General features: G+C 43.3%; 1 protein-coding gene and 1 non-coding gene across 6 annotated transcripts in view; both read right to left on the bottom strand.

Moving 5' to 3' along the window:
* Positions 1-2,683: 2,683 nt before the first annotated feature.
* Positions 2,684-2,756, bottom strand: TRNAK-CUU (transfer RNA lysine (anticodon CUU)). Its single transcript has one exon. It is a non-coding gene; the product is annotated as a tRNA-Lys (tRNA).
* Positions 2,757-7,017: 4,261 nt separating this feature from the next.
* Positions 7,018-15,386, bottom strand: part of LRP8 (LDL receptor related protein 8) — a 75,696-nt gene continuing 67,327 nt past the window's right edge. For 3 of the 5 annotated variants that reach the window (XM_049617158.1, XM_049617155.1, XM_049617157.1), the window contains 3 exons: positions 15,031-15,099; positions 10,968-11,140; positions 9,286-9,937 (listed from right to left, as the gene is read on the bottom strand). In XM_049617158.1, coding sequence (XP_049473115.1) covers positions 9,623-9,937; positions 10,968-11,140; positions 15,031-15,099 — 557 coding nt within the window. In that variant the 3' untranslated portion in view covers positions 9,286-9,622. Of the gene's footprint in view, positions 7,485-9,285; positions 9,938-10,967; positions 11,141-15,030; positions 15,100-15,386 lie in introns of those variants that run through there. The other 2 variants (XM_049617156.1, XM_049617159.1) reach the window with 1 other exon arrangement.

The raw sequence follows: 15,386 nt of genomic DNA, 5'->3' as shown, positions 1-15,386 counted from the left end.
TTGGTGTTTTTTTGTTTTTTGTTTTTTGTTTTTTTGCAAAGCACCCCAGATAAGTCATGTCTGAAGACAAATGCCCAAAAGGCCCTTGTCTCTTCAGGTCAAAGTGGTTGACCTCAGTGAAAGTTTTCCGGCTGTGGAAAAATTTTCCTCCGTGAGTAGGCAAAGGACAATCAAAATCCTAATTATTAGAAGCCTGCTTAGGCTCATCTAAGTTCCAGCCAGAGAAGGTAATGAAATCGGTTCTAGAGACAGTGCTGAGATGGCATCATTCTTGGGACCTGGCTACTATAACTGTATACTATTCTGTATTCAGGTAGGGTGTCTGATTCTCATTCCCAGTCTTACCATTACTCCCTTTCTTCCTGAAAAAAATAATCGGCAGCTGAGTATAGAGTGCGTGGGATGGGGAAAAATCACTGGAGGCTTGTGTTAATGACTGTGGTTCACTGTGACTGAAGGTGAACTGATTAACTTTTTGGACCTCAAGTTTATTTTTTAAATAAGCAAAATAATGTTTTACATCTGGCAGGACTGTTGTAAGGATAGGAAACAATATTCTGGAAACTGGAAAAATACTTTGCAAACTGTAAATTGCTATAAAACCATAAGGCATTTTTTTAAAAAACACTGGATATGGGTGGTAACAAGGGAATTGTATGAAAAAGAGAAAGACGGGCTCCGTTTTGACAGCTCAGAGCCTGGAGCCTGCTTCAAATTCTGTGTCTCCCTCTCTCTCTGCCCCTCCCTCCCCTGCTCACACTCTGTCTCTCTCTCAAAAATAAACATCTTTAAAAAAAAATTTTAAGGGGCGCCTGGGTGGCTCAGTCGGTGTCTGACTTCAGCTCAGGTCATGGTCTCACGGTCCGTGAATTCAAGCCCCGCGTTGGGCTCTGTGCTGACAGCTCAGAGCCTGGAGCCTGCTTCCGATTCTGTGTCTCCCTCTCTCTGGCCTTCCCCTGCTCACACTCTGTCTCTCTCTCTCTCTCAAAAATAAATAAACATTTAAAAAAATTTTTTTTAAATAAAATTTTTTTTTAAAAAGGCGGGGAGCACCTGGATGGCTCAGTCGGTTAAGCAACTGACTTCGGTTCAGGTAATGATCTCGCAGTGAGTTCAAGCCCCAAATCTGGCTCTGTGCTGACAGCTAAGAGCCTGGGGCCTGCTTCTGATTCTGTGTCTCCTCTCTCTCCCCTCCCCTGCTCATGCTGTCTTTCTTTCTCTCAAAAATAAACAAATATTAAAAAAAAATTTTTTTAAAGAGAAGGGAATCACCAGGTATTAAGCACCTAATAAATGTGAACCCATTAATAAGTGCTTGTTCTTTGCATCCTCACAACAATCTTGAGGTGGTAATTGAAATTAAGTATATAGAAACATCAGGTAATCACCATGAGGTTATTTTACAAGAGTGAAATTATAAAAATTATAGTGTAACTGCTGAATCCAGGCATCTGCAGATGTGGTAAATAACAAAAGTTTTGAGAAAATTTAAAGGACACTGGACTCCAGTCAGGCTGTAAAGTGATCCAGGTTTGGGGGCATGAGACAACATGGTGTAGCTCAAAGAATAGGGTCTGTGTATTTGATGTGCCTGAATTCAGCATGATTCACTGAGCATTTACTGTGCTATGTGCTGGGAATACAACAGTGAGCAAGACAGACCTTTATAGAACTTGCAGACGAGGCAATTAAGGAGCATACGAGTGATTATTATGTAGAGATAAAGGTTACAAATAGGGGAAACACAGAATACTATGGAAGCACATAGGATGGCTCCTAATCCAGTCTAGGGGCTTAAGGGCTGCCTTCCTGAAGGAAATGTTGCACACAGAGGGCCCAGAACTGTGTGGTTAGAATACAGAATGAGGTTGTGTATATAGTAATGAGGTTGGAGACGGGGCAGAAGACAAGTGGCTTACAAGCCATATTAAGGAGTGTGAGCTACAACCCAAAGGTATTGGATTTTAATGCAAGGGAAACCGAGGAAGAGCTTTAAGCAGGGAAGTAGAAAAGGTGGTGGTGATGCAACCTATTCCATTCTAGAAAAAAATCACTCTGGCTGCAATATTGTAGATTGGAAAATGGAAAGAATTAGAAATATGAACTTCAGATAAGTAGTTGTTAATCTACGTCATGATAACCCAAGATAATGGTGACCTGTACTCAGGTAGTGGCAATGGAGATAATAAAAGCGGATGGATTTGAGACAGAATACCATAACGGAAAGGGTAGGCAAAGGAGAAGATGTGGCCAGAGAAAAACCAGGAATATGCTGTCATGTGAGCCAAAATAAGAGTAATCCAAGGAGTGTCAGCAGTGTTAAATACCGCTTCCAGGTCAAGGGAGATAAAGACTGAAGCCTAACCCTAGGAGTTGGGTCTAAGAGAATGGAGAAAGGTTTGTGGAGGAATGGTCCTAAAAGGAATATCAAGGACAAACAGGAGTTAGCCAGATGAAGAGGCAGAGAAGGAAAATCTAGGCAGAGAACGCCATGTGTCCAGAAGGGCTACATGTGCTACGTGTACTTTGGGGATACTAAATGTAACGGTGTGACTTCAGGCAGTTCCTTCACCTATTTCCTCATCTATAAAATTGGAATGATAATATTGATAGTATTTATCTCACAGGACTTAAAATCATTTTTAAATGTATTTTTTATTTTTATTTTTTAAAGTAGGCACCATGCCCAACATGGGGCTTGAACTCACGACCCTGAGATTAAGCGTCTCATGCTCTACCAACTGAGCCAGCCAGGCAGCCCGATCTCACAAGATTGTTGAAGTCTAAAATAATTTGTGTAGAATACCGGGTACACATTAGGGACTCAATCAATGATAGTTCACCACCCGCCCCCCCCATTAAAGCATCACCATGAAACAATACTTTCAGATTTTAAAAAATGAATTTAATCTCTCTCTAGAAACAGTGCACCCATTTTACAAATGTTCACATTTGGTTTTTTGTTCACCAAGATGATGTCAGTACAGCTAGTGAGATGCAGCACACCACCCTTTGCTTCTGGAACAGAAACCAGACTGCAAAGGGCACTGGGCACAGAAGCTAATGGGACTCGGAATGACAAGACAAAAAGAGCAGAAACGGTTAGTGTGACCCAACATTCTAACATGCCTGTTACATCAAATATGGTCATTCGAGGGTGGGGGGGGGGGGGGGGGGGGAAGACAAACAAGGATAATTCATTTGGGTACAATGTGATGCAATCTGCAAACCAGTACTTCACCCCCAAATTAACAACGGCTGTATAGAACAAAATGCTATTTTAAAACACATGGTTTGTACAGGTATGTTTTCTCTTGTAGTTTTTGTAAAAAAGTATCAAAACCTTCATGTCTTTAAATATATATATATACATATACAGGTGGCTTTTTTAAAATTACTTTTTATAGCACAAAGTGTTTGCAAATGCAGAGGGTTTCTGCTGATTCTTGACTATGCACATGGTGCATAGCCTGAATGAACAGAGCTTCCTGATTTCTTATATTAACTGAAAATTTGAAGCTGTAATTCCTCCACCTCTAAGTTCTCTGTGTCCTGAAAATCCCCAATACCCTAAAAAATACAGCGTGAGAAGACTCCGATACTCTATCTTCATGCATTGATGGGAAAGGAAGTTATTTACTCTGAATGTTTAATTGCTAACTCATTTAAATTCTGTGAAATAAAGAGTGTGTGGCTGGAGTTAGGGAGAGGAGTGAGGCTCACATTCCTGTGCTCTCTCCCGACTCCCACCGGCGCCTGACTAGACAGTGCTCGGGGTTCCCTCTGCGGACTACACATCTCCAAAATTTCATTTTCTCACTGTTGAGAAAAATCTCAGAGGCTCTTGACAACATGGAATGCTTCTGTGACAATTCCATTGCCCTTATATTCAAAAAAAGTCAACTCGAACGTATGAAATGCAGTCACTATTTCCCTTTGGCCACTGGAAAGCTTGAGGCTAAAGACTGTCCTGTCGGCAAAGTGCTGGCGATGCATCCTGATGAATTTTCCATGATGCACTTGGTGCCTCGTACACAATAAATGTCTTAGAAATGTTTGCATAATTGAATCAGAAATTAAACATAAGTATTCTATAAAGTGCTTACGTTGAACCTGTCTTTCCATCCAGCCTCATTTCTTGCTAAGTCCCCCTTGAACCTTTTGCTCTTTATGATGAATTACATGCAGCTCTGTAAAGTCCCCGTGCTGTTTCATGCCCTTGTGTCTCCTCTGCCCGAAGCAGCCTGGACACCCCTATTTAGTTTTCAAGACTTAGCGCAAGGTCACTTCTACAATGCCCTTCTTGACCCCATTCCTCATCTCCTTGTGTAGAAGTGACCTCTCTCTCCTTTGTGCCTTAATAATACTCTGGAAAGAATCTATTCTTTTTGTTTCCGCATGACTTACTCTATTGTTACCGTGAACTCCTCCGTAAGGACAGAAAACATCTGCTTGACCTGTACATCTGCAGTGCCTGGCACTTAGTTGGTACCTAGCAAATGGTTTCAGTGAATGAATATACTGCAATCACAGAGAAAACTGGAAGGACCGATAGTACTTATTGCCATAAACTGAATTCCCATCTCATCTTGAGGTTAAAGGTCACGTCAACCTATTTTATAAATAATCATGCTATCAAGAGTAAATAAATAAAATTTTCGTTTTCTGTTTCTGGAAGGCTCTTTCTGCCAGTGTCTTCATAATTCCTCTGGAAAGATAGGCCATAAGATAGGTAGCAGGTTTGGTATAATATTCAGGCAGTTCAAAGTGGTCTCTTGGAGAAGGAAAAGGCCTGGGACCAGTTTCTTTTAAACAAAGAAGAAATTGTCTGATAAATCTTCTACCCGCCTGGCATTATCTCTAGGCTTCCTTCCAGCTCTAAAATCCAATGACTCTATGATCTGGGTATTGGCTGTAGATACATGGTAGCACTGGGGCAAAAGGCAACAGAAACGCAACTACACCTCAGAATGAGGCTCAGAAGCCTCCAAGACTAGAGAGGGAGGACGGACATGACCTCCTCAGACTTCATCTTATTGACTACCATCCCACACGTGAGGATTCTGCAACTTGTCTTCTGTAGGTTGCTCCCATGGGCGTCTCTTTCAAACTGCACTTGTAACATATTCAGGAAACATGGATGTCTCTGAGAAAGTTCTGTTTCGCCATCATTTTGAAGTCTCAGGCTGAGCCATCCTGACTTTTCTCATTTTTTTTGTGTGTGTGAAGACCAGGCTCTGACTGAAACTACGCATCATTTCCCCAGGAAATTGTTTCTTTGGAGGCAGGCTATCGAACAAGTTGCTTGTTTTGTGTAAGTCTCAATATTTCTTGTCATTTTTATTCAGTCAAAAATAATTTTATTTTTCATTCTTGAAAGAGTAGTAGTGACTAATTAAGCTCCATAGGAGTTGGCCACCTGTTTTTAAAATCCTATTTGGTATTGGTCATTCTAGGTCCAGTGCCTCTCAATGAATATTTCAGGACTATCAACACATGCTTATCATGAGGAAATTGCTTGTTTATGCAGAGCATGGTGCCGACGCTCCAGAACACAGCTGTTTTTGTCAGAAGTTAGGAGACCATGAGTGACGTGGAGAAAGGTCCTAGGAACAGGGTTCTAGAACTCCAGAGTGCCTGCCTGGAAATTTGAAGGGTATCATGCTGGTAAGACATCCAAACTTCACTGAGTTGGGGGCAGCTGGGGGTGGGTGGTGTCAGAATTTGCTTACGTGTCTTGTTCCTGGCTGTCTGGTGGGAGTGACATGGCAGAACAGCAGAGTTAAGAAAAGATCAGACCTTGGATAAGAGAGCCAGTGGGGACAGAATTCCTCTGGGACTATAGGATTATGTTTTCAATGGTAGACCCCGCAAAGAGAAAAGAGCATTTCTCCCGCCTCTCCCAAGGCCCAGGAAAAACAAAGAAAAGTGTCCATGATGAAAAAAAAAAAAAAATCTATACATATACCCAGAGTTTTTCCTTTTATTTACAAAGCAGTAAACCAAATCCCTGTTTGAACATATACATCCAATATACTATAATGTGGTGTATGCCATGTCTCCCTCAGTAGGACTTCAAGTTTGGCCACTTTCATCGATATGAACACATGATGGTAGCAAACCTATGTTGTATTCCCCACCTAAAGGAAATGGTAGAGAGTAAAGGAAGGGAGAAATAGAGATGTAACAAAACCTATTCCATTGTCCTTATCCTTGCTCACAGCATATCTCAGAGGCTGAGCATATCTCGGTGCCTGAACCAGTCTCTACAGTAAACTTGGGCTGTTCTAGAAATGCCTCCACTTAGCTCTCTACAAGTAAGGATGGCAGTAGGAGTGCTTCAGAGGAAACATCATGAAGTCAACCCAAGCATCCTGAAGGAAAATGCAGTTACTTGAAACGCTGAGCTTTACAACAAGGAGTAGCCGAGGTTCAGACATGTTCTCATGTGAGCTCATGAGACCTCCTGGCGCCGTGCAAAGCCTGTGCACTGGCCTCAGTCACAGAAAAGAAAGCCCAAGTGGGAGTCACGGCAGCCACAGGTGAACTGCAAGGCCTTTCATGACTGACTGGGGTCCTAGAAATTGCCAGAGGTGGAAAAGATCTGCTTCTCCCACCACATGTTTGCCCAAACCATGGCATCTGTTTTTTGAGCCAAATTTCCAAAGGCTTCTCTGAAAACCACAGATACCCCTCTGTGGACTGTTTTACAATATACTTATCTTTATGTACTTGAACAACAGCCACAGGTGCGCCTCTTCTCTACAGATTTCTCTCTCACACACACATACACATATAAACGTAAATGCACACAGAGTCTGTATGGTGGGCCAATCATACCAAAAATAAATACTCTCGTGTCTCTAAATTATTTATAGAACTAATCTTCTTTTTGAAATATGTTAATAAATAATCTAAATGGGGGAGGGAGTTGAAGTATTTTTTTCTTCTTCTTCGTCTTTTTTTTTTACTTATGTTGATGGATAGCCACAAAGCATAATCATTTTATATGCCAAAAAAAAAAAAAAAAAAAATCAAACCCCAAACTCCAAAACCTAAAAAATCCCCCCCAAACCAAATACCCTCTGTAAATATAGTTTTAAAATGATGAGTAAGCTACTGGACCGTCAGCCCCATTTGGTTATGTACATCATGTTAGTCACTCAGCAGTAGCCATTCCATGAAGTCCTCATGGGTAGTGCAACCAGTTAAAAAGTGTATAAAACATTATACATATAAAAACTCTCACATCCTTTGGATGTTTGCAGTTCATCATAACTTTGTGGTTACCTTTCTGCAACATAAATTAAAAAAAAAATTACACATACACACACTCACTCACACAGACCCATATACAGAAAACCCTTTCATCCAGGCATACACCATCCAGAGAGTGTAGTGCATGGGACTGAATTCCATGAGGCACGAAGGGAGTGGTCCCATCCTCAGGGCAGTCCATCATCTTCAAGGCTTAATGCCACTCGCTGGGGAGACAGAGCAAAGAAATCACCATTAGACCCACAGGAGCTATTTATTGAGTGCCCACAAAGCACCAGACATTCTATTACTTTATAGGCATTAGCTCACATAATCTTCATACTACCCCAAGAGACAGGTTTGTCATATTTATTTTATAGATGAGGAAACTGAGACTCGATGAGCTTTAACAACATTTGTCCTGGATCACATAGCACATGGGTGAACTAAAATTTGAACTCAGATCTGTGTGAATCCAGAGTTGTAGCTTTTGCCTCTTTGTAAAGGATCCCTGCAGAGATCTCAACTTCCTCGGTCCTTCCTTATAGGATTTTAGATTTGTTCAACTTCAGTGGCTTAGCTTTGGCAAATGTTTAATCCCAGGCCATTAGCCACTTGTCTCTAGCTTGTGAGTCACAATTAGGAAGGCAATCTGTCGCACCCCTCCTGATTATACAGAATCAGAATGTGATACAAGTTGATTACATTCAATCCCTTTTTCCCTCAACCTTACTTTCTAGTCATTAGATAGACTAGACTTTGCTAGACTAGTCTAGCTAGACTTACCTGCCCACAAATGGCTGACTGTACTGGACTGAACCCATTAGCCCCTGAGGTGGTCTATTCCATTGGAACAGTGGACAGTGGACTTAACTTCTTTCCTATATTGACATGAAATCTGTTTCTTTAAATATTCTGATGTTCCCTGATTCTCTTAGACCCAGAGGGTTCTATACAGACAACCCTTGAAATATGAGGATAGTGTTTGAGTTCTCTTCCTTTCCTTCTGAGTGTTTTCTCCTCTGGGTTACACATCAAGCTTTCCCCAACTGGGCCTGATGTAATCCTGCTTGCCACTCTTCCATTTCCTGGATACACTCCTTGGGCAGACCCCAGTGTTTTGCTATCTTTCTCATAGCTAAGTGAATTTGGGCTAACCACTTCACCTCTCAGAGCCTTGGTTTTCTCATCTGTCAGATGGGAATAACAGGACTTACCACATAGAGTTGTTGAGAAAGCAGATGAGGTAATGTCTATAGAGTGCTTAATACAGTAACACACATGAGGTCTAGAGTATTCTAGACCAACTTGACCAGCAGAATAAAATAGAACCAGACTAGCATTTCCCATCTCTGGACAGCCTACAGACGATCAAAAGTGACCCCCCTGCCTTTCAGATCATCTTTGGGCTTTGCAAGAATACCATGGCCTTGCTCTACTAGCACTGACACTTGAGACTCTCTTCTGGTCCTGTTATCCTCCCACTCTCTCCAAGACAGATCTCTAGGCCAAAGGTAGGTCCCAGAAGTGATGGTGGAGTAAGACAAGGACAGGGGGGGGAACGGGTTGTTGAGGATACTGAACAAGATTCCAGGCCATCTGCCCCATGATGTAAGTGGAAAGAGCACCGACTTTTGTGTACATACAGACTGGAGTTTTTATCCTGGTCCTTCTGCTTCTTAGTTGTGACCCTAGGCCAGTTATTCAGATTCTCTGACTCTCAGTTTCCCCATCTGCAAAATGCAGCTAATCATATCAACTTTATAAAGTTACTGTGAAGACAATACAAGGAAGTGTATGTAAAACACAGAGTAGTGTCTGACACACAGGAGGTCTCACTAAATATCTCCTATTTCTCTGCAACTGGCAAGAGCTTATTCCTCAGGCCCTCGAGGCATCAGGAATAGCTCCTCCAGAGTGGTTATTTGTTCTACACATCTACTTTACGCGTGTAGAGTGCTTTATAACTCACAAAGCTCTCTCACGTGAGCTGTCTCACCCGAACACTATGAATTTAGGAGGCAGACAGAATGGGGGTTATCATTCCAATTTTACAAATAGAAGTGAGCAGAGAGAAGTGACTGAGACCACAAGGCTACAGAGCAGTGACACTGGGAGCCACCTCCTCAGGCTAAGCTCAACGCTTCGTCCACTGTGTCCCCCACCCCCGCCCAAGTCTTTAAAACTTGGTCAAACACCTGTTTGTGTGATTGGCCAAGGGGAAGGCTCAAGGCCATCTGCTGACCCTCCTCACTTGCTCAACTTCATTTCCCATGTCTCCCTTATGAATAATGTACAATGCACACTGCCCTGCCCCATACTTGATGATTTCTTCCACACACCCTTTCCTTGGTCAGCAACGAGCTCATCTTTCCTCTGCCCCGACACCCAGCTTACAATCTGCAGCCTTCCAGGACCGGAAAGCCGCCTGGGATTGGCTGCACCTGCCTAAGCTCACGCCCTCACTCACCAGCCCCTCAGACTCAAAGTGGCACTGCCCTACCTTGCACTTGACGACAGGCAGCTCGGAAAGAGGGTTCTTCGGGAGTTGGTGCAGCTGTGACCTTGGTTCCCCCGGCAAGACAAAAAGCTCCTTGAGGGCAGGGGCTGGGTCTTCCAGTTCTCTGGTCTCCCCAAGACAGGGCTCTGCCCACAGTGGGTGATCAAAGCTGCTGATCGCCTGACAGGGGGATGGACTGGATGACCTATGAGGTCACACTCAGCCCCCTGACTCTGCTATACAACCATGACATCTGCTCCAGACACTTTGCGGTCCTTGCTCCCCCAACAAGCCATGCCCTATTGTACCCCTCAGCGTTTGCACATGCTTCTTTCTGGAATGCCATTTTTCTCCTCCTCTCGCTGGATAATTGCTATTAACCTTTCAAGGACACAGTTCATCTGTCACAGCCTCTGTGAGGCATTCCCTGCCTGATCTCCCAAACCAAATGAATAGCTCCCCTGTTGGTGTTTCCATAGCATTTGTTCAGCAAATATGTACTGGGAGCCACCTAATTCTGTGCTAGGCACCAGGGAAACAGATTAATCAGACAATCCGGCCCTCAAGGAGTTCCCGGTCTAGTGGGGAGACCAATGTGCAAAAAGACAAGTTGACTACAGTGTGACAGGTGCTGTGATGGACAGAGGCTGTGGGAGAACAGAGAAACCAGGGAAAGCTTCCTGGAAGAGAGACTCCTGAGCTCCACCGTGGCATGACACACACAGCCGTACAATAATAAGTGACTCTCTCTCACCCCCCACCAGCAACTTGGAAGAGAGTAGGTTTCTTTCTTACTTGTGAACACGTCACATCCAGTGTGGTGCTTGGCTCATGGCCAGCATACAGTGTTTGCTGAAACAAATACATTTGAATTGCACGGCCACAGTTACCCTTCCAGGCCAAAGGTTCTGAAAATGTACTCAGCAGAAAGACATTTGGCTTCTTTACCCTAAGGAAGAGCCTCTAGCTACAAGGTGGCCCTTATACACTTCTACCCCAAACACCTGTCCCAGCATTTCTGTGTCCCCAGGGCCTAGAGGAGTGCCTGGCACATGGTAGGTTCTTGATAAAGTTGGAAGGAAGGAAGGAAGGAAGGAAGGAAGGAAGGAAGGAAGGAAGGGAAGGAAGGGGAGGAAGGAGGGGGGAGGAAGGGGGGAAGAGAGGGAAGGATGGAAGGAAGGAAGGAATTCTTCCAGCAAGGGATACTTACTGCAGGATAGACATGGCCGATCTGAGCAGTCCTCCCTATGTGGAGCTCATCTTCTTCTTCTTCTTCTGTTGTTTTCCTGTACACTGGGTTGTCAAAATTCATGCTTTTGGTGTTCTTCCGCTTCCAGTTTCTCCAGATCAGGTAGCCACTCATGCACAGCAGGGCTATTACCGCTGGAGGAAGGGACACATTACACTGAACTTCCAGAGGCTCTAGCCCACTGCTCAGACGTCAGTACACTTCTCGCCGCCTCTCTAACTTTCCTGCCCCTTGTTCCTCAGGCTGTTGTGCTGTGTTCTTCTTCTGCTGCTTGGAAGCCCTTCTCCTATCTCTTCCTTTATTAACTGCTCATCCCTTGAGATCCAGCTCAAATGTGAAGTCTTCTCAACTTCTCAAGGAAGAGTCAGTTGCTCTCTCATGTGTGTTCCGAGCCTACGGTACTATACTTTATATACCTGTACCCCCAACTAGATTGCGCTCTTTTTGGGCAGGGACTGTGTCTTCTTTATCTCTCTATGCCTGGTGCCTTGCTCAGCAACATGTACTGAGTGAATGAGTGAATTTCTTCACCACACCTTTGTCCTAATGCTGCTGCTTCCTTGGATTTCTCTGAGAAAACCATTCTCTCCTCCAATGGAGGGTGGATGGTGGGGGTGGGGTGTTTCTTCCCAAAGCTGGGACTCTGCAAGAAGAGAAGCATCTCTAGAGGGGGACACAGCGGGAAAACACAAGCTCTGAGTTGGAACAGATGAATATATTAATGAGTAAAGGAGGAAGTTCTCAAACAGAGCTGGGCAAAACGGGCGCAAGCAGCTTCATAAGAGAGTAGACAATCACCATGAGCATTCAAGTGGAGGCTGATGACAACATCCATGACGCTAGAGAGGGGGGTTTTACTTCAGTTAGACTGTAATAATCAAGACCCATTAAAGATAGGAACAAGGCAAGGATACCTGTTACCATTGCTAGTATTTATTATTCCAGAGACCTATCTATGCAGTAAGAACAGATAAAGAATTGAAGGGTACACACAGGGGAAAGGGGGAATACCAAACTTATCAGTTTTGTATGCTTAGAAAATCTTAGAAAAGCAGATGAAAAACTATTATAAATAATTTTAGTTCATCAACAGTTCATATAAGGGGTGCTGGGGTGACTCAGTTAAACATCCAGCTCCTGGTTTTGGCTCAGGTCATGGTCTCATGTCTCATGGGATCAAACCCTGGGCTTGAGATTTTCTCTCTCTCTCTACCTCTCCCTCGCTCATGCTCTCTCTCTCTCAAAATGAATAAAGATTTTTTTTTTAATTTTTTTTTTAACGTTTATTTATTTTTGAGACAGAGAGAGACAGAGCATGAATGGGGGAGGGTCAGAGAGAGGGAGACACAGAATCTGAAACAGGCTCCGGGCTCTGAGCTGTCAGCACAGGGGCCCGATGCAGGGCTCGAACTCACGGACCGCGAGATCGTGACCTGAGCCGAAGTCGGCGCTCAACCGACTGAGCCACCCAGGCGCCCCAAAGATTTTTAAAAAATTAACAAAAAGTCAATAGCTTTCTTATTAATTAGCAATAACCAATTCGAAAATGGAATGGAAGAAGAACAGAACACATTCACAGCAGCCCAACAAAAACCATAAAATACCTGGAATAACCTAGCAGGAAATGTGCAACTCCTATATGATCTACAAAATTTTATAAAAGGACACAAAAGACTCAAATAAATAGGGAGATGTGTTAAGTTCCTGGATGGGAAGCTTCAATATTGTAAAAACATGAATTCTCCCCACATCAATTTATATATCCAAAGCATATGATTCCACCATAGTTTTTATAAAGATGATTCTAAAGTTCATCTAGAAGAGAAGTTGGAAAAAACAGCTAAGAAAATATTGCAAGAATAATGATGCCCTATTAGAAGCTAAAGCACAGCACGGAGTTGTTCTTCTGGTACGTAGGAACAGAGAATAAAGAGGCTAGCAGCAGATCAAAGTCTAGAGAGCCATGTAGTTTAATATAAAGATGACAGTTCAAGTCAGAAGGATGAATTATTCAATAAGGGTCTTGGGAAAACTAAACAGGCCTATAGAAAAAAAAAATAGTTCAGTCTCTACCTCACACCATACTCTGTAATAAATTCCAAATAGATTGCTATCTAAATATAAAACAATGTTTAGCAGAAGAATGTATAGGGAGATATTTTAATAATTTATAGTGAGGCAGACCTTCCTATGTAAAACACAAAACCCGGAAGTCATAACACAAACGATGAACAGATCTGATACTTAAAATTTTTAAGTTTATGCATGGCAAAAGATACCATGAACACATTTATAAATCAAGAGGCAGTATGGGAGAAAATATTTGTCACATATATTACAAAGGTTTAATATTCATCATGTATAAATATTTCTACAAATAAGTAAGAATAAGAACCAGAACCAACAGAAAAACAAGACTGTGAATAAGCAATTCATTAAGGATGAAATATAAATGGCCATTAAGCTTATGAAAAGATACTCTACCTCATAGGGAAATATCAGGGAAAGAATATTCATCTTTAACCTCTCAGATGAGCAGAAATTAAAAATATTAATCATATCAGAGTGTATTGTATCAGGGAAGCGCATATACAAGCCCTTCTATAGAACAGAATATGTCAGGAAAGGGCTTGATTTCTCTTTCACTAAGCGACGTTCAGAGTATTTTCCACTCACTCTACTCCAAATCGGCCTGAAGTAGTCTCTCCATCATCTTTAGTGTTGAAGACTTTCAAGGCCAATTCAAATGGCATCTTCTCCAGAAGGACCATCCCCTCTCCTCTGCCGGGCATCCCGCTTCTATTACAGCACATTGTGATACGTGTTAACACCTCTCTTGTATCACTTTTTATGACTAAGTCTGACTACAGGCCGAAAGCTCTTAAAGTCTTTTTTATCTTTTTCTTCCCTGGGTCCTTGGCACTTGGCACAGTCCCTTGCCCGGAGTAGAAGTTTTTAAAACTTTCACTCACTAGCTCACCACCATACTGAGGACTCCCAAGATAAATGGGCAAAGTCCCTGTCCTTGAGGTGCTTGTGGGCAAGCCAGGGAGATCAACTTGCGAATGGACAGTTGCAATTCAAAGATCCCACCAAGAGATGAGACTGGTATAAGACACGGCATATGCAGGATGCTATGTGAACAGCGGGAGGCGAGAGAATAAATCGGCCTCCGTGGTTCTCCGTGAGGTTTAAATGTTATATTTTGGCCATATCGAACTTCTAGTTCCAAACCCACTCTCTCCCCTCCCCACGCTATTTCCCGGTGCTGGTTTTACTTCATGCTGTTATCACTGCTCAGGTTGCTCTGGATTCTTCTTCATTTGGCTGACTCAGCTCACATTATCATTTCCACTAGGAAACCTTCCCTACCGATTCCAAGTTAAGCACTTCTTCAGCACTTCCAATGGACCACATATGGCTTTGTTTTAGGACTTCCCCTGACATAATCAAAATTATCTGTTATGTGTATCTCTCCGACAAGACTAAACTTTTGGAGGACGAGAACCATGTTTTAGTCATTTTTAATCACCTTCCTTTCACCTCACAGAGGCTGGTACCTCGCAGCTGCTTGATAAATGTTTGTTGAAAACCAAACAGAAAGAAAGCAAAATAGCATGATCTACTAAAGGAATGGCAAGCAGCTCTCCTCATTCATTCAACAAATACTTTATTTCCTACCACGTGCCAGCCACTGCGAGCAGCTGGGGAGAGTGGCGAGCAAGAGAAGCTCCAGCCCTGTCCCCATGGAGCCTATGGTCTGCCTTCACACGGCTGGCATGCAGAGTGTGAATAGTGGGGAGCAGGGGTGCACTGGGGGCTGCCTGGGGTCAGGTCCTGAGGGGCCTTGTGTGCCAAGCTAAGAAACTAAATTATAGGACTGGGAAGTGGGTGGGAAGGCTGCCAGGACAGAAAAAGTCAATGAGACAGGTCCGTGTGCTAAGTGCTTGGACTTTCTAGTGCTTTTCCCCAGACCCCGAGCATCGGTTCTCTCTTTTCCACAGTAACTCGGGGCCACACTCACCCATGGGCACGATGATCCCAATGACAGCAGCAGTGACTGTTGAGCCCATCTTGCCACCTTCATTCCCATCTGCAAAACACAAATGTGCAGAACGATGCTCTGTCACCCAAGTCCTTGCTGACCTCACGTTGTAAGAATTGCCCAACTGCTTCCTGCCCTCATTCCAAAGTGATGATCCTGGCTAATGCCGAACAATGCAGTCTTTCCAGATCCTATCAAAACTCCCTTGAGGTGAGCAGGACAGAGGTTATCTCCCTTTCACACATGGGGAAACAGAGTCTTACTGGGGTTCTAGGGACTCAAGAGAGAGTGACTGTCCAGCAGAGCTGGGACCCAAACCCAGGACTTGTGCCCCA

The sequence above is a fragment of the Panthera uncia genome, assembly GCF_023721935.1.
Source record: "Panthera uncia isolate 11264 chromosome C1 unlocalized genomic scaffold, Puncia_PCG_1.0 HiC_scaffold_4, whole genome shotgun sequence".
Classification (NCBI taxonomy): domain Eukaryota; kingdom Metazoa; phylum Chordata; class Mammalia; order Carnivora; family Felidae; genus Panthera; species Panthera uncia.
The sequence above is the reverse complement of the archived record's forward strand: the minus strand, read 5'-3'. Positions and strand labels throughout refer to the sequence as shown.